The sequence below is a fragment of the Marmota marmota genome, unplaced genomic scaffold, assembly GCF_001458135.2.
Source record: "Marmota marmota marmota unplaced genomic scaffold, marMar, whole genome shotgun sequence".
Lineage (NCBI taxonomy): Eukaryota > Metazoa > Chordata > Mammalia > Rodentia > Sciuridae > Marmota > Marmota marmota.
The window spans coordinates 63142121-63161271 of NW_025999900.1; the positions used below are offsets into that span (position 1 = coordinate 63142121).

Here is a 19151-nt window from a genome sequence, read left to right on the forward strand (position 1 = left end):
CTGAAAAGATGGCTTTCAACAAGATCACTTTTCCTTGAATCTGTTCCATTTCCTGAATCCTAATGCAAAACCCTCCTTGCCCACAGCTCCCACCCTCACTGCCCAGCAGTAAACTCCATCCTAGGCTACGTAATCAGAATTGCTGGCTAAGAAGCATCCTACAAAAGCTAGGTATTTCCAGTCTGTGTTGAACCCTTCTGCTGCTTATTTTTGCCAATGTTAGCAATGGTCACATTTTCTTCTGAAAAAGAACCACAGCTGTCTGACCTCATTGACAGGTTAATACTGTGCTTCTCACACTGCACAGTAACACACCCTAAATTCTTAGAGGTGGGGTTGTTTTCCTACAGTGCTGATCTGGCTTAATGGTTAGTCATTTAACACGATTTTAAAATGACAGCAAACGTTAACATCTGTATAAATTTTCAGCATTTAAAAACATGAGTCTAAAACCCAACAACAGCAACATGAGACTTACAGGCAACCCTGGGCTTGCAGTGAGTCATTGTGGGCTTAGTCCCTATTCTTGGTCTCAAAGGCTGAAACACAACCTGGTGGAGCATTCCTCTGCAGAGCCCCGCCTGCACGCACCATGCTGAGGGTTCCATACAGGTCTTTGCATTCTGGCTCAGCAACCTGAGAGTTGAGGCTGCAATTACCCTCCTTCACAGGAAGAGAAGGGAAGCACAAAGACCTGCCCTAAGTGGAACAGAGTTTACTGCTGGGCAGGCACTGGCCGGCCAGCTACAAAGCCCACCCTTCTCAGGCACTGTACTGCCCTAGGGAGAGTGGCTCCATCCACTGAACACTCTGAGATTCTCAGAAAAAATTATTCCCACCACCCCAGGACTGAAGCCTGGTACTGTGCTGCAAGGTACTCTGATACACAACCTAACTTGGGATGACAATTCAATAGGTCTTAATATTTTTATCTTACAGATCAGGAAACAAACTCAGAGAAGTAAAGCAACTAATACAAAATCGTATCTGAATAGCAACTAAGATGGAGACCAGGATTTCATCACAAGCTTGTCTTAATACAGAGCTTGTGTTCTCAGCACACGGCTAGCAGTCTCTTCCTGGGACAGATCACCAACTAACTCCTTCAGCTCCTGGACCACACTCAGATGATACTGCCCCCTTTGGGGACCACAGTTCTTCCATCACTCAAATGCCCCTTCCTGGTGAGATGCCAGCTAACCTGAAGAAACCACACCATCCCACCACATACATTTCACTTTCACCAGGCAATGCCAAGGCTCATGGCTGGACTCCTTACTCCATCTGCATGGCTCTGTCGAGAGTAACTTAACCCTCACCTTTACTTTTCTCCAGTATTTTATTTCCCTGTGCTTATGTCCTCACTGTGCCAAACAACTCCAAACTCAGTCTTATGTTTGTAGGCTTTTAAGAGGAAGGGTTGTTTGCTAAAGGGCAACAAGAAGAAAAAGAAAAAAGGGGGGGGGGGAGAAAAAGCTCTAAAATACATTATTTTAACCACAGCAAGCAGCCAGAGCCAGGGAGGGGCCTGTGATTAGCAAACGGGAAGACTCTCACTTAACAAGTAAAGCAACTCTCAACAGTGTTGGTCTAACTCTCATTAGTTAGAAGGGAATGATGGTTATTTCAGAATTCATATGGGTACAGAGGCACTTTGTCATATAAATACAAAGGGAGGCATCTCAACCATAGTACTGACTGATGACATTTTAGGCTAGAGACTCCCTGTTGAGGAGGTTTTACCCTCTATGTCACAGGAAGTACAGCAGTGTTCCCAGAATAGATGCGAGTAGCACCCCCAACTCCAGTATAATAACCAAAAATGTTTCCAAATATTGTCCAATGCCCAGAGAGCCAATAATGTGGAACAAAAGAACTAATTTATATGACCACAGACACATTTTGCTCTCTCCTTGGTGGGAGACTTTTGTCAGAAAAATATTCAGTCAGATTTCCAAATCATAATATTTTTTCCAAATCTTTATACTGGCTTAATTGTACAAAAAAAAGGTCAACATTTGATTATCTGGTATTCTGCATTTGTATATATCTTGTTGCACATTTATTGATTAAATTTTTTAATAAAAAAGAATTACTGCTTTAAAAAGGGAGATTCACTAAGGCTTTAAGAATGTACTCATCTTTTATTTTTATTCTTTTTAAATTATAAAAATCATTGTATTATATATTCACTACTATATAAGTTCTTACAAGGCATGTGAAAATGTTAACACTTTTAGAAATACTTCTGGAATGAGTTTTTTTTTTTTTTTAATTCTCTAACTCCTGAGATGCTAACCATAACACATTTACTCTGTAGAAAGCAGAATGATTCAGTCACCTTAGCATTACTAAGGAGGCAAGTTTCAAGGAGTTAAAGAGAACTAGCTCTTAAACAGACGTGAAAGAGAACCTCATCGTGACTCACAGCTATATATTGAAGCGAAGTTACACTACACAGTTAACAGTGAAACAGACACATGAGTGCAATGAAACACCCAAACCACACCCATGCCCAGGCAGCACTCAGAAGAACTGTCATCGAAAAAGCACATGATCATCTCCAAGGCAGAAAAGACCTTTAACAAAACCCAGCACTGGTTCACGTGAAAAAGTCTGGAGAAAGTTATGATAGAAGGAACTTACTCAACATTGTAAAAGCTGTCTATGACAAACCCAAAGCCAACATCACACTGAGCAGAGAAAGATTAAAAGCATTTCCTCTAAAGATAGGAACAAGACAAGGATGTCTACTCTCACCCTTCCTATTCAGTATACTACTTGAAACTCTAGCCAGAGCAATCAGGCAAGAGAAGGAAATTAAAGGGATACAAATAGGAAAAGAAATCAAATTATCTCTGTTTGCTGATGACAGATCCTATGTTTACAAGACCCCCCGCCCCCCCAAAAAAACACCTCTACCAGAAGACTTCTATAGCTCATAAACAAATCCAGCAAAGCTGAAGGATGCAGATCAGCCAACAAAAATATCAATAGCTTTCCTATATACCAGTAATGAACCTGCTGAGAAAAAAGTACCTGGGAATAAATATAAGCAATAAGGTTAAAGAACTCTACAATGAAAATTATGGGACATTAAGTTAGAAATTGAAGACCCTAGAAGATCCATGTTCTTAGATTGGCAGAATTAATATTGTCAAAATGGCCATACTACCAAAGCCATCTACAGATTCATTGCAATTCTCATCAAATACTAATGACATTCCTCACAGAACTAGAAATATGCCCTAAATCTGATAATGGAAAAATAAAAGACTTAGAACAGCCAAAGTAATTCTGAATAATAAAAGCAATGTTGAAGGCATCACAATACTGATGTCAAATTATACTACAGAACTACAGTAAAAGAAACAGCATAGTTCTGGCATTAAAACATCCAGACAACCAATGGAGGGGCTGGAGTGTGGCTTAGCAGCAGAGTGCTCGCCTGGCACGTGTGAGGTGCTGGGTTCGATCCTCAGCACCACATAAAAATAAACAAACAAAATAAAGGTATTGTGTCCAACTACAACTAAAAAAAAAAAAAAAAAAAAGACGACGACGACCAATGGAACAGAACGCAGAGACAAATCCTTGACAAGGTTATCAAATCCTTGACAAATTGAATTTTTTAATAAAAAAAATTGACAAAGTTGACAAAAAAAATGCTGGAGAAAAATCAATCTTTTAAACAAATGGTACTGGGAAAACTGGATATTCATACATAGTAGAAGGAAACTAGATCCCTATCTCTTACCTTGCACAAAAATCAACTCAGAGTAGATAAAAGACCTAGAAATTAGACCAGAAATACTGCAAGTACTAGAAAAAAACATAGGGTTCACATTTCAATACATTGACACAGGCACTGACTTCCTTAATAAGACTCTTAAAACTCAAGAAATAAAACCAAGAATTAATAAGTGAGATGGCATCAAATTAAAAAGCTTCTGCCCAGCAAAAGATATAGGAGTGTGAAGAGCAAGTCTACAGAATGGGAGAAAATCTTTACCAGTTACTTTTCCAACAGGGGATTAATATCCAGATTATATAAAGAACTCAAAAAACTTAACACTAGAAATACAACCCAATCAATTAATGGGCAGATGATCTAAAAAGGCATTTCTCAAAAGAAATACAAATGGCCCAAAATGTATTTTTTAAAATGTTCAACATCCTTAGAATCAGGGAAATAAAAACCAAAACCACACTGAGATTTCATCTGATCCTAGTTAGAATGGCAATCATCAAAAATACAATAGCTGGGGCTGGGGTTGGGGCTCAGTTACAGATCACTTGCCTAGCATCTGTGAGGCACTGGGTTTGATCCTTAGCACCGCATACAAAAATAAATAAAATAAAGGCATGCTGTCCAACTACAACTACCAAAACAAAAATACAAGTAACTGCCAGACACAGTGGCGCACCCCTGTAATCCAAGCAGCTTGGGAGGCTAAGGCAGGATGATAACGAGGTCAAAGCAAAAGCGAGGCACTAAGCAACTCGGTGAGATCCTTTCTTTAAATAAAATACAAAATAGGGCTGCAGATGTGGCTCAGTGGCCTAGCACCCCTGAGTTCAATCCCCAATAAACCCCACCCACCCCCACTCCCGGCGAAAAAAATACAAGTGACTAATTGCTGGTGAAGATGAAGGGGGAAAGGTATATGTATATATTGTTGGTATGAATGCAAATTAGTTCAATCACTTTGGAAATCAGTATGAACATTTCTCAAAAGACTAGGAATGGAATCACCATATGACCCAGTTATCCCACTTGGTATTTATCCAGAAGAACTATACACAGCATACTATAGTAATAAATGCACACCAATGTTTATAGCAGTGCAATTCACAATAGCCAAGTTATAGAACCAGTCCAGGTACCCACCAACAGACAAACAAGTAATGAAAATGTGGTACAAATACACAATGTAGATTTACTCCGCCTTAAGAAAGAATGAAATTATGTCATTTGCTTGGAAAAGGCTGGAACTGCAGAATAACATGCTAACTGACATAAATCAGACTCAGAAAGTCAAGGGTGAAACATTTTCTTTCATATGTGAAAGCTAGAGAGAGAAGGAGTGGGAGGTTAGAAACACATCTTAAGAAAACAGAAGGGAGACCAACAGAGTAAAAGAAGGGGATTCTAGAGGGAAAGAAGACAGGAGGGCCTGGGGAAGTACTGGGAAGTGAAATCTATCAAATTATGCTGTGTCCACATATGAAAACACCACAAGGAATCATATTATAATGTACATATTATAATGTACTAATTAAAATAAAAATAACAATAATAATAAAAGAGATCTGTAGAGTAGAGCAAGTGAACGGGGAAAGAAGGAAAGGAGGGAAAGCGGAGGGAAAGGAGAATGAGATTAATCAAATTATGGCATATGCACGTACAAACATGGCATAACAAATGCCACTATTATATATAAATAATTCTATTGCACCAGTCAGATAATGACGTCACCATCACTGACAACTTACCATCATTTCTGAATTTCAGCCTGACTACAAAGCCAACGCCTCTTGGGAGGTGAGGATCCCAGCAATTGTCAAGTAATAAAGGCCCAGATTTAAGAAAAATAGTCGTGAAGAGAGTTAATTTGCAAGTCGTCATCCAACAATAGGAAATGACGAAGATTAAAATCTGCTAACATCAGTTTTTCTTTTAGTTCTCAAAACTACAAAATTGAGAACTAAGAATGAAAGTACAACCCTTTCAGGTCATAAAGAGCCATACCAAACTTTAGACTGCAGGATTATAGTGCATACTAAATGAAGAGGCCAAGGTTTGTTTGACCCCATCAATAGTTTTTGAATTAAGCACCCTTGGGGCTGGGGCTATAGTTCAGTGGTAGAGAACTTGCCAGCATGTGTGAAGCCCTGGGTTCCATCTCCAGAGCCACAAAAAAGTGATTTAATTAATTAGTAAAGCAAACCTGAAATAAAAGCTATCTACATACTGTATGACCATTCTCAATACTTCTTAAAGTTTAAAGTTTAGAAAAGCAAAGTGATTTGTACTTGAGGACAAAAAATCAACTTTAGACATATTTGAAATATTTGGTGGGGAGATACACAATGTACAGTAAACATGCTGTAAAGTTCAAACAGTGGAATGGAAAACAATACCACTGGAGCAATGAAATGAGAGTACCACTTCATGCACTGAAACACAGCAGGGACAGACCATCTAAAAAACAACCAAATCGGTCTGATGCAGCTTGTCAAACTCCAAGGGAACAGGGGCAAAAGGTTCCCAGTCCCATGTGTCCTGGATCAGATACAGAAGCCCAGGAGCTGATCCCTGGGCACTAAGAAGGGGAAAATGGCAGGGACCCCCCTCCCCAAGCTCTGTGGGGGACACTAGGGCACAGGCCTGAACCTGGAAATGCAAGATGAGGGTGGACAAACCAGCAAGACACAGAAAGGCATAATCAGATACAGCTCAAGTGTTTGCTGCCTCCTGCAGACCCTTTATGACACTTGAACTTAGAATCTATGATACTGTGATACACAGTACACATTGAAAAAACAAACAAATCATGTTATAATTTACTAAATTATCAATATTTTACTACTAACATATAGAGGAGAAACCCAAAAATGGATTCTTGTTTTCTTGGAAACTTTACACACAGAGCACCATTTTGTATCAGATATACTTTACAAGTCTTAAGATTTCATCATAATCTTTTGTTTTCAAAAAAGCTAAGTGATTTAGTAACTACTCAGGAACAACTGCTGCATAACCCTAGACAATGATGAAGTCAGATACATTCAAAACTGTACTGCAGTGAAATTTCTATAAAAATGGAAACAGTGAAATATACTTGAATATTTTTTAATTTGAAAAGCAAAGTGCAAGCCTTTCTCAAAGGAGCTCCTTTATCTCACAGACTAGGTGGAACATCAGAAATTCATTCAATTTATTAAAACAACTTTCCCAGCAAAATAAGCTAGGCATCTGAGCTGCTGGCTATTATACTGCGCAAGTATCCTTAACAAGATGTCAGTGGGACATACGTGCAAGTATCAAGTCCCCCTTTCCAGGCCACCCTGCTCACCTGGATGACTTTATAGAAATAGGCATACTGTCGAGCTGTGTTTTTATACTGGCTGAAGACATCATGGATAGCTTGTGTCGACTGAAGACACCGAACTTCCTCTTCTTCGAAGTAGAGGGGAGTGTCATATTCACTGGGGAGGGTCTGAATGTAGGGCTGCCAGAAAGAGTTGGGGCTGGCTCGCTCACACAGGAGGTGGAAGGCCAGCGCTATGTTTCCCATGGCTTGAAGAATCCGGTCTTGAGAATACAAGGGCCCTGAGTTAATCCAGAAGTGAGCAGTGTAAGTTCCACAGACTCTTTAAAAAGAATCATTCAAAACATACATGGAAATGATAGACAAAACTAAAAGATCTCATTGCATTTAAAGTCATGTGCATCACTCTTTGGATGTAGAATGGAAAACATTTCATGCGAATTTAAAGGACTATTTCTCCAGTTGAGAAAACAACCAAACATGGCTCTTTGTGTCAAAATAGAATTTCATATATTTTTGTCACTTGCACTTTGCCTTAAACAAACAGAAATTATTCTCACCCAATACCGAATTTTTAGCAGATTCAACAGTCATTAGTAATTTTCGGGGAACCCATAAAAATAACTCTTCTGCCTAAAAAAAAAAAAAAAAAAGAACAAAAAATAAATAAAAATAAAAATAGTAGACTCATCAAAACATGTTACAACCTTCAATCCAACTTTGTGATCAGAAATTGAATCACACATGAACTACAACTTAAGGTTGTGTATCAGCACTTCTTTTCTCAATATCAGATATATTTTACAATGTAAGCATTTATATCACAGTTAGATGAGTGGAGGCACAATTTAAAATTCTATTTCAAGTAGAAAAACTGAAAACTAAATATACTGTGTGACTATCTATACCAAGAAGGCAAATGATCAAAAAAGGAACTTTCAACTTTAATTTGAAGCAAATATAACATATGAAGTAGGGCACAAAGAGTGTTTATTTTATTCTCTGTTGCATATATATATTTTAAGTTGTAAAAACAAAACCAAACAATTCCTGTCTCCAACAAAAATCATGTCTGCCACTATGAACTGTTCCCGCTGTAAAGGCACCCTCCTCTCCAGCTGTTCAGAGCAAAAGCACAAGCCCACCAGAAGACAGACTTTGCTTTACTAATATTTTCCCCAAAGGACTATCTTTTTCTGGCAAAATGGAATTTTTTCTTTTTGGCATATTCTCTCTCTGTATCTATACTGCTTAAAACATGCACACAGGTCCCTGGGCCAAGCTGGCATCTGATTGTGTACCTTCCAGCCTTCAGAACTGTGAGGAATAAGTGTCTGCCATTTAGCTTCCCATACCCAAAAGGATACAGGTACAACAGACCACAGCTGAGACATTCTGGGCAGCAACTACAGTAATAAGGCTTCCCACCTGACACACAAGAAGAGCGTGTGACATCTGGCCTTAACTAATGTCTACTATCTGAATTATTTTATGTGTCTTGTCCCATACTATAGATGATAAGCACCATGAGGGAAGAAACTCTGGAATTTTTTTGGAAAATCTGGCTTAACAACAAAGAAAATACCATTCACATAGGAGATATTAAATTTATTGAGTACCTAATACACCAGTGTGAGGGTATAAGCATTTCAATGAAAGGTTAACTTCAGCTTGACCAAAACTCTTGCTGGAGGACTGAGAGGCCCAAACACATAACACCCATTTCCTCTAACCAAGTTTGGAACCAAGTGAGAGACAGAGAGAGAAAGACAGACAGACAAGAATACAAGAGATGGTCACCCAAAGGTATCACCTGCTGAGCCCCAGAAATAGACTGCCCCCATCTAGTCACAAGCAGCACTGTTCCCATAGCCCCTCAGTGTGCCTGCCCCTGTGAAGCTGGTGGGGTGGAAAGGGCAGAGCAGAACAATGGGCGAGCAGCTCCCACTGAGGAAAAGGCCAAGCCCTGTTCCATCTCCCAAACAGGCAAACAGGCTGAGTCGGCTTTCTCTTCAGGAAAGGCCTAAGTGGCAGGCAGGGGAGGCCAGAAGTGCCAAGTTACTGCTGCTCCCTTCACATGCAAGGAAGGACCCAGCATGGAGAAGAAGCACTTCCCCTCTACAGAAGCCGAGTTCTCATCTCCTCTCCCTGTTGCCTCCGCTACGGTGTCTGAATAGTGGTACTTTCATCCATGCAGTTACCCAGAACGCCGATCAGCACCCTCAGCACTGCCCCTTCCACCAGCCCCACCTCTGATCCGTCACAAGTTCCTGTGTGCTCTTTTTTTCTTCACTTTTCTTCTTCAGTTAAATCTCAAATGCCATGGGGCATGCTCTATGGTCTAACAGAGGCTTGGCCGTGTGAACTAACTTGTGGCTCCGCAGGAGGAAGTACTGGCAGTGCTTAAGCTCTTCTAGGCCTGCCCACAAGAGGGGGCAGGCTGCCTGTATGGCCACAAGGTCAAGGACAAGCCCCAGGCATCTACACCACATCCTGTACCCTCAACACACCATGGTTCAAATGCATTTGGACCCTCTAAGACCAATAGTTTATAAACTCACCTTGATGTCTCTTGTTGCTCTCAAACCAAAGCCCTCTTCTTTGAAGTTGACCATTTCAAAACCTTCAACAGAAGCCCCATTTTCAGAGGCCCATTTCATTAGATCAGGAAAGTAATCTTCTCTTTTTCCATCAAAAGTAACAGACAGACCTATATTGTCCATGTTTAGAAAACAAGAGATGCTTTTAAGACACAAATCACTCACATGGCTTACAGAAAGTAAAAGTAGAGCACAATTCACACCAGATCTGGTCCTAACTTCAATCTGGAAACCAAAATGAATAATACCCAGACAGTCCTAGAGCACACCTTAACAAGCTCCAGGAAAGGCAAATTAAAATCTCCATAGCCCATCAGTTGTAGAGGGACACGTCCTAGTACTAGGAACACGAGGTACAATTAGGTAATGTGATGGAGGGGAGAAAAGCTTCGCTGCCACTACCGATGGCTTGGCACAATGCTTTCCCCTCACAAGCCTAGCAGGCCTTCGCTCATATTCACACTGGCTATTTAAACAAAAACCAGCAGCTCACATGTGTGCCCTCGAGAAGGATGGGAATGCTCTACAGGCCTGAAGATCTAAGTTAGAGCACTACAGAAAAATCCAGATGAAGCAGACTCCAGGTATCAGTGTAAACAAAACTCAAAACATAATGTGTTTTTTAAAAAATCAAGGAAGTAGACACCATGTAGATAAATGTTTTAAATACCAATAACAACCATGTATGGCTGTATCTGAAGTTCCATGGGTTATACATGAGGAGGGAATATATACAATGGGATGGAGTTGAGGGGCTCTAGCTATAGCTATGTTTTATTACTTATAAAAAATACAAGGGGCTGGGGTTGTGGCTCAGCAGTACAGTGCTCGCCTAGCATGGGCAAGGCCCTAGGTTCGATCCTCAGCACCACATAAAAATACATAAGTAAAATAAAGATACTGTGTCCAACTACAACTAAAAATAAATATAAAAAAAAGTTACAAAGGATGGAAGGGAAGTGGACGAGCAGGTGGAAAGAAGGAGGAAAAAAAACAGAGAACTTAGTCAAAGCAACTGTTTTTTAGCACGTGCTCAATCTGGGCAGTAGATTCTTAACGCATCTGCTATTCTCTGGATTTTTCAGCATGCTTGAAATATTCCAAAAGAGGAAAAGTTATGCACAGGAAAAACCACTGTGTCCTGATAAATATAGGGGGAGGAACAGGCACTTTATTAGTATTAGGAGCTGGGCAAAGAACAGGTGCCTGTGGCATCTCACCCCACGTAGGTGAGGTTGCCCAGCACACTGGTGTGCTGTGCCAGATGCACAGAAATACCACTAAGACTAATGACTTGACTTGAGGTGGGGATCATCTAGACAGGATTTTCTCTTCCCTCACTGAGACTAATGAGTGATCTCTCTTTAGTGTCAGCCATAGGAAGCAGTATTTTCTCAGAAGAGAAACTCAGGAAATACAAACATTATTTGGGTGCCCATTTGGTGAGAGAGGACTAGCACCATTCACTATTTAGTGCAAGTAAACACATTATAAAGGAACCTGTTCATCACTTCAGACCACTCCAGCTAAAGACTACATGTTTACAGATGTGTACAGCAGATCATTAGAACATCACTTAATACGGCACATATAAACAACCCTCTTCTGACTCCTTTCCGTGACAGTAAGAAATGGAATCTGAGAAGATCTGCCCAAGTCTTTTCCACTGCATGCTTACATTTTCTCTTTCTACTTTCTGCATGGTTCTGCATACCAATCTTCACTTTTTATGCTTTACAGAACAAAAACAATAGGTATAGTGAATAAGCTGACAACCTGACACTTGGCCCCACTACCCGCCTGGCTGAGAGTCAGTAAGATGGTTGCTAAAGCACAACACAAGTGAAGGGGCAGCTCAACCACTACTTGACTAACTCTCTTTCAGTTAATCAAAATGTGTTGGAGTTGATCGTAAACACATGATAAGACATTAGCCAATCAGCATATTCTCTCTGTGTTGTTATATATAGTATTATGCATAGTCCTGAAATTCAAAAGGAAACAGCATGAAAACAAGATTTAAATACATATTTCATGTGATAAAAATATATAATATTTTTATATATAAAAGTAGAGTCATTTTAGCCCCCAATATAAAATATAAAAAATTACCCCCCGACCCCAAAGTTTCACATTTTCACCCTGTGCTCTCAGAAATGGGAACCATCTCCCAGGGCCCTCTCCTTCTGGGTTTCAAGGAGCCTTTCTACAGATGGGCACAGATGTCATGAGACCTATATTACTCTCAAAACCTTCTGACCCATGCCAAGTTTCCACAGGACATTATTAAAATATTATTATCGGGGCTAGGGTTGTGGCTCAGAGGTAGAGTGCTTGCCTCACATGTGTGAGGCACTGGGTTCAATTCTCAGCACCGCATATAAATAAATGAATAAAATAAAATATCCATTATTAAAAAAAATATATATATATGATTCTCATTCTAGCAATTTACCTTTTTGCTTTTTCCGTATTTTCTCAACCAGAGATCGGATTTGTACATACTCTTCCCATTCCTTTCCTGGGCCAGGTGTAGGACTGCTGCATTCTGTAACACAAGAGTCACAGTGTAAAACATTCCTCTCCTTCAACTTAATCCACTAGACAGCAGAAGAAAAGGAAGAGGATTTGGATTTTGTCATTGTTTCGTGGTTAAAGGACAGAGTTACTACAGCCACAATAATAAATGTGTGCAATACAAAGCAGGAACACTTCTCAAAGCATGTAAACTCTCTAAATCCCCAAAATGCCCCTCACTAAAATGTGCTCTGGTGCCCCCATGAGGGCCTAGCTCCCATCCAACCAGTTCTTGCTATTCTAATAACTTTCCTCAGAATATACTTGTAAACCAGTAAAATCTAAAAAAACTAAGCAAAAATGCAAAATATTTCCCCAGAACCCCTCTAGATGGTAAACAGAAGGTAATATTAAAAGTCAACATGTCTTCTAGTTAAGCCCCATGATGATGGCTCTTTCAGGAAATCAGTCAATTGGACATAAGGACACTACTAAACAAACACTGCACATGCCTGTGTATGGCACTATATTAAGCACTCTGGGGTAGTTACAAAAGAGGTGGCATAGTCCTTGCTCAACAAGCAGCTCAGACTCTACTACAGAACCAAAAAAACAGTCAATCAGGGCTGGTCCTTTTGGAAGGCCACAAGCTGGCTTTTTGTTTCTTTAATATGGCACCAGGTTAGAAAGAACCCTCCCGTGTCCCTGCCCGCCCATTTGCCCTGTGTGGACAAGAGCACATATAGCAAATAATCAACATGAGCCGGTTAGACGCTGGATGCTAACTATTACGGATGACCAGTCTGACTTCATTCTTCACTAGTCAAGCACTGACTGGGGTCTGGAGAAAAGTGGTGAAAATGACAGGAGCCTGTCCAAAAGCGGGGCAGGCACAGCAGGGGGAGACAGATGATGGGTGGTAAGGACAGTTGAGCCCTGCGGCGGCCCACAGGAATCACAGAGCATTTGGGAAGGACCTGACCCCAATTTGGCTGCTGCCTGCTTTCCATCAGGGAGGAAAAGCTGAATTTTCATATGAAGTTTAGCTATCACATGATCTGAACCTAAGGGGTAAAAATCAACGGAATGATCACAGTTCTGAGGCATCTGTAGCACAACTTGAACTCACAATTTTTAAAACTTACCAAATTATAGCAGCTTACTAAAGTAAGCACAGGCACTAAAGATATTTCATTTCTTTGAACAATGAACTCTCAGATTTCAGCATGTGAAAATCAGAAGCATTATTGTATAATCACTGAAAATAAAGGCAAGCCATTCTAGAAGGGCTACTCCCTGAGAAGCAGGATGGCTGGCCTGGGCTGTCGGCTGGCGTACAGCCTGCATGCCAGATCTCATGAGGTCTGCGTCACACTCTCAGAGACACCAACCCGTGTTTACTGAAGATCACTTGAGCCTCAAGGCTTCCGTGGCTGTACAAGGCTACACTGCTAAAAAGCAGTGGAGCTTGTTTTTTCCATGGGTTCCCAGGGAGGTCCATGGTCTGATGTCTGGGCTGCAGAGGCTCTGCATTTAACAGTGACATGTCCCAACTGGTACAGTACCCCCCATATCTTTACAGAAGGGAAAGACTGTAACTGCCTGGGTCATGTGGCTAACAAGCTGGGAGTGGAACCCAAGGGACACTCTCATCCTCAGGAGCCTGACACCCACACTGGACATGAGGAGCAGAGAAAGGCACTACCAATGTGTCCCCAGGGATAGCCAAGGGGCACTTACTCTGCAACAGTTCACTGGTCAGGTTCAAGATTTCCTTCGGAGACACAGTGGCTGTAGCCCCAGTGCCTGATTTCTGAGTTTTTACTCGACTCTTCTTACCCATTTTTTGACTACAAAACAGAGAAGACAAAAAGAAAAAAGTCACATTACCAAAGAACAAAATCAAGTAATAAAATATATCATGGCAGCATCTTCATCTTGAGATGCTAAAATCTTACCACTCACATGCCAAGTCCTGAGGTTTCCTTCTAGAAAAAGAAATGTGTAAATTAGTATCTGAAGGCTCTCAAATAGGGAAAAAAATCTTCATGGCAGTCTCTGGAAGAAAAGTTTATTCCATTTCACTTATAAGAACTAGAGTAGAAGCAAACTGTACTCTAAAATTGTGCAGAGATTATCATGTAAACTAAAATGTTCACACTTCAGGAAAAACAGTGACAAACGTGCACTGCACATGTGTGTACCAGAGACATACACACTACCATAAGGACACAAAGACCTAAATATTCTCTATCCACTTTCCTTTAAAAGCATCTATTCCTAGGAGCAGTAAGTACCATAAGTGACAGATCAGAATTTACACAGCTGAAAACCTTTTATACAGCTAGTCTAATTCCAATATGCCATTCCATGGAGAATCCTAAGTGCCTTGCCAAAGATGGGACAGGATTAAGCAAAGCATGAGGCCTCTGCAGGGAAGCCAGAAGCGATCCGGCCAGCTGAGAGGACTGGGGCTACTGCCTGGGAGTCTGAATGTGACTCTCAGGAGAGAAGAATATTAGTTAGGGTGGCGACCCAGGAAGATGGGACAGTCCAGCCAAGAGTCAGTGGAGCAGTGAAGAGCAAACCATCCCAGCAACCTCCTTGGCGCAGCCCCAGCCAGCACACCACATGTGCTCTCAAGGAAGCACCAACAAGTAATCTTTGGACCATTTATTTGTTAAAAAAAAAAAAAAAAACAAGGTAGGTGGGAGTATAGCTCAGTGGTAAAACACGTGCTTAGTGTGCCCAGGGTCCTGAGTTCAATTCCCAGCACCAAAGGGGGAAAAAAAAAAGAAATGACTATTACAGTGTGGAAAACTGTGACAACAGGTTTAGAATGCATATTCTCCAGCTAAATAGAAAATAGATCACTGATTCCATTGTAACTGAATCCATGGAAATAAGGCTATGTACTAAAATAACAGGAAAGAGCATTGTTTACTAGGATGTGTACCTTTTCTAATGTGTAAAAAAACAACACATGACTCATGGATCTAATAAATCTTCTAAAAAACAGTGCAAAATATCTTGTCAGTCATCCTGCAATAAAAGGGCACCAGTAAAGATGCGTAAAATTGCTGCAGAATTAAAAGAAATTGGACAAAAGCAGAAAAAGATGAGTGAGGGGAGGGCAGGAGGAGGAACAGCTTAACACAGTTCCCACACCAAAGGACTGTCTTCCAAAAAGGAAAATGCCCCTTTCTTGTCATTACTCACTCAAGGCCAAGAGCAAGGGCACAGCCTGGATAGAGTACCTCCACCCTCTAAACTTCAGACCCTGCCATAGCCGTGGAAGGCATCTCTACAGAGGACCACTGAACTCAATCTGAAAACAACCCAAGCCTCCATCTGTGGAGGACTTTACTCACTGCTACATACAGTGGCTCTGCTGCCCTGGCAGGAAGAAATGCAGACGCACGCTACTGGTGCTGGCTCAATGGCCTTTCCCTTCTGCCCTGCTAACACCCTTCTGTCGTGTGACAGCCTGTGAACTGCTTAAGAAGGGCACTTCCATGAAGAGCTGAAAGATCCTCCCCCTTCCCTGAACAGCAAGGGCCTGTGGCGGCACGCTGCTCTGCCCCAGCCTGCACAGCACACACCCAGGGCTACACAACGGGCTTTTTCACTGACCCACAGCCCCTCACCTCTCCACCAACCCTCAGCATGCGCCCGAGGCCAGTGGCTTGTAACAGCAGTGGCCACAGCTGCCCTGTATTCGGTGCCTGTCCGCTAGGCACAGGAACAGAAACAGCTCCTCTTGTGACTTTCCCAGATGCTCTGGGCAGTTGACATCATCACCCTGACATTCTCAGGAAGGTCAAGTCTTTCCTCTTTCCAAGGTCACACATCAGGTGAGAGGCAGTACTAGAATTTGAACTTAGCAGCACTACTACCTGCCTCTGTCCACATGCAGGGAGGAAGCGCATGGCATTCCAGAGTTCCAAAGGGCTAAAAGGTCCTGACCAACACTACTGGATTATGTCCCTGGCAGTGGTCACTCAGTGCATCTGAGCGGCTCCAGCCACCTTCTTCTAACCTCCTTCCACACCCTTCTGAGCTCATCCTCCTGCTTAGACCCTGACACTAGTCTCTTATGAATGCCCTGGCCAAGCCCCCTCCTACTGCTTGCATCTACCCTCATGCTGCCACCCACCTGCCAGCACCTTATGTTTCAGGAACACCAAGGACTCCCAGTCCCTCACACAGGCTCTGGCACATGCCTTGATGCACCTGTCCTCTCCTTCCCCACCCCCCTCGCATGCAACACTTTAGTAACATGTCCACAAATTCTGCATCCCCTGAGAGCCTTGCTGGTCCCCCTGGTCACGACCTTCTCTCCTCTACACCTCTGGGAGTTCTTGTAGATCCTACAGTGGGTTCCTGGGTTGGAACCCACTGTGCCAAGACTGGCTCAAATACCAGACACCCACTCCAGACAAGAGAATCTCTGAGGGGGCTTCTCTGCTTTACTTACTTCCCTATCCCAACCTCTAACCCAGAACTCCACACACAGGCGTTCTTAGGTCAGGTCAAAATCTTCATTTCTGAAGCTTCTATCCAGGTTACTACTTCCTTGGAACTTACAGAAAATGTTGAATTCCTGCTCCAAGTGAGAGACCATTAAACATATGACCACCATGATTTGAAAACAGATTCCTTTGACAGCAATTTTCTTACAGTAGAGAACTTACAACTCAAATTGTTCACATTTCTTTATTTTCTTCAGTCAGAAAACTGCTAGCTTCTAGAAATACCAGTAGATGTGGAAATGCAACAGAGGCAAAACTTCAAAACACATTAGTAAACTAGACCCTGAAAACGAGGTATGCTGGCTGCCATCTTCAGAAGTCTGCGGGCTGTTTACAGTCACCTGCCCAGGCAAGACCCTGCTGGCCAGCTCTTTAAATCCCCACTCATTCCTCTGCCTCTGATCTCCTCCTGCACCACACTGCCCACAGTTAGCCCTAAAAAAAACTGAAGTATAAAACACGGCAGCAAAGTGCAGATCCATGGCTCCTCCACTGGCCTGCACAGCTACCACCAGCAGAAAGGCAGGGAGCACCCAGAGCAGGCCAGCCCTTCTTCCAGCCCCTCCTACTCTAGACCCACACGGAGAAGTAGCCACTGCTTTGGCTTATGTTACCATTGATCCGTCCTCCTGTTCTTGAACGTCATACAAATGGAATTACATACTACGTAGGCTTCTTGTGCTCAATTTAAAGTTTTTCCCCAGCTCAGAGGATAACACCTGACCTCCCTAGCAAGGCCTTGGAAGGGTGATCGGCCTCAACCCCCTTTTCTGTCTGGCTTTCCTCTGCCCATCCTTTACATAACATGGCTCCAGAAGTTTGCTAGTGTTCATCCCTTTTTCTGGCATGGAGTCACCCCTTGTCTATGCCCTTGTCTGCTCCTGGCAAAATTTTCCACAAACTTAAGTCCCCATCAAAATGTCCCCAATGGCTTTAGAGGAAATTATAGGCTCTTCCTTGCAGTCCCTATTCCCATGCAAGTTCCTTAACCCAGGAAGAAAGGGTTAATCAAATCTGAGGTCATTAACAGATGCTAAAGGCTAGGCTTATCCTGGAGTTCAGTTTATTCGGCAGCTTTTTGGACTCTTTTCCTCCCACAGGGATATAGCCCCTAAGGGAGAGAAAGCTCTGACCCTAGTTTAGGCAGAAAGAATCTTCATCTTAATTAAGGGGGAGGAGAGTTACCTATCCCTGTCCCCAGAGAATGCTACTCCCTAGGGCACAAGATGCTAGGTCCTACTATCTCTTAATCTGTTCTACCCAGAGACAGGGTTCCAAGGCTCTGCAGTCCAGAGAGCTCCCAGAGTTCACAGCCCCATGCACATTGAATCCAGACAGCCACAAACACATGGTCTAGCCTTTACCTTTAAGAACTTAGTCTCTGGAGGACAGGGACTACTAATTCAGATGCTCCTCTAACCTTAGGGCCACCAATGTCTATAAGATTTATCAGCTTCTGGGTTGGTCTGGCACTGTATTCTAGTTATTTGTGGGACATTCCTAATTCAAAGCACCTGGAAGGCAGGAGCCTCAAATTTACCTGTTTTCACCCCCCAAAACATCAGGCTCTCTGTTGCACTTTGCCAGCTCCCCACACTTTGCCCTCTCTTGGCCCCTGGTCTGGTTATCATTCCCAGTTCTACACACTTCTTACCCTGTTACTCTGGCCTGGATACCCTTAATCCTTAGCACAGGGTTTCCCACCCCACACCTCCAAGCATAGCTCAGAGCCTTTGTCCTCACCCACTGCAGTATAAATTACTTATATGCTCATTTAACCTGTTGTCTTGTGGCAGGAAGAAACTAAAGTGTCCAGCTCTATATTATCTGTAGGATCAAGTGCAACAACATGGATACAGTAGATGGTCAAATGTCTGCTGAAAGAAGAAATCTTTGCATATCATATTTGGATATATTAGTGTTACTAATTATGCCCACCATGATTACAATAGCAGTCAAATGAAACACTGGACTAAATATTTAACAGTTCCACTAAAGAACCAGCACAACCCTTAAAAGTAAAAATGAAAATGTGTGTATACAGAGATGAATAGATAGGTGGGCCATGCCACGGGGATTAAGGTTAAGGTACAGCTTATACAATATCACACTTAAAAATGGGTTTCTTTTGGAAAACCAAAGCTTAGGATAGATATTAAATTCAACAATGAACTGAAAAAACAAACACAAATTTTGAAAGTGTTTTTGGTTTCTTCGAAGCCAGCAAAATTCTTTGTTTGAAGGCAATAAAACAGACAGACAATAAGAACTAGTCAGTTTCTTTCTTTTTTTTGGTACTGGGTATTGAACCCAGGGTGCTTTTTTTTAACCACTGACCTACATCTCCAGCCCCCTTTTTTATTTTTTATTTTGAGCCAGGGTCTCACCAAGTTGCTCAGGGTCTTATCAAATTACTGAGGTTGGTCTTGAACCTGCAATCCTCCTGC

The 19151-nt window shown here is 42.0% G+C and overlaps 1 protein-coding gene across 3 annotated transcripts in view; it reads right to left on the minus strand.

Annotated features, from left to right (window-relative positions):
* Setd3 (SET domain containing 3, actin histidine methyltransferase) overlaps window positions 1-19151 on the minus strand; it is a 72534-nt gene that overhangs the window by 44064 nt on the left and 9319 nt on the right. The window contains exons 2-7 of one of the 3 annotated variants that reach the window (XM_015495434.2): window positions 14138-14160; window positions 13913-14022; window positions 12111-12203; window positions 9617-9765; window positions 7616-7688; window positions 7080-7336 (exon numbers count right to left, since the gene is read on the minus strand). In XM_015495434.2, the coding sequence (XP_015350920.2) occupies window positions 7080-7336; window positions 7616-7688; window positions 9617-9765; window positions 12111-12203; window positions 13913-14022; window positions 14138-14160 (705 nt within the window). Of the gene's footprint in view, window positions 1-7079; window positions 7337-7615; window positions 7689-9616; window positions 9766-12110; window positions 12204-13912; window positions 14023-14130; window positions 14161-19151 lie in introns of those variants that run through there. The other 2 variants (XM_015495443.2, XM_015495453.2) reach the window with 2 other exon arrangements.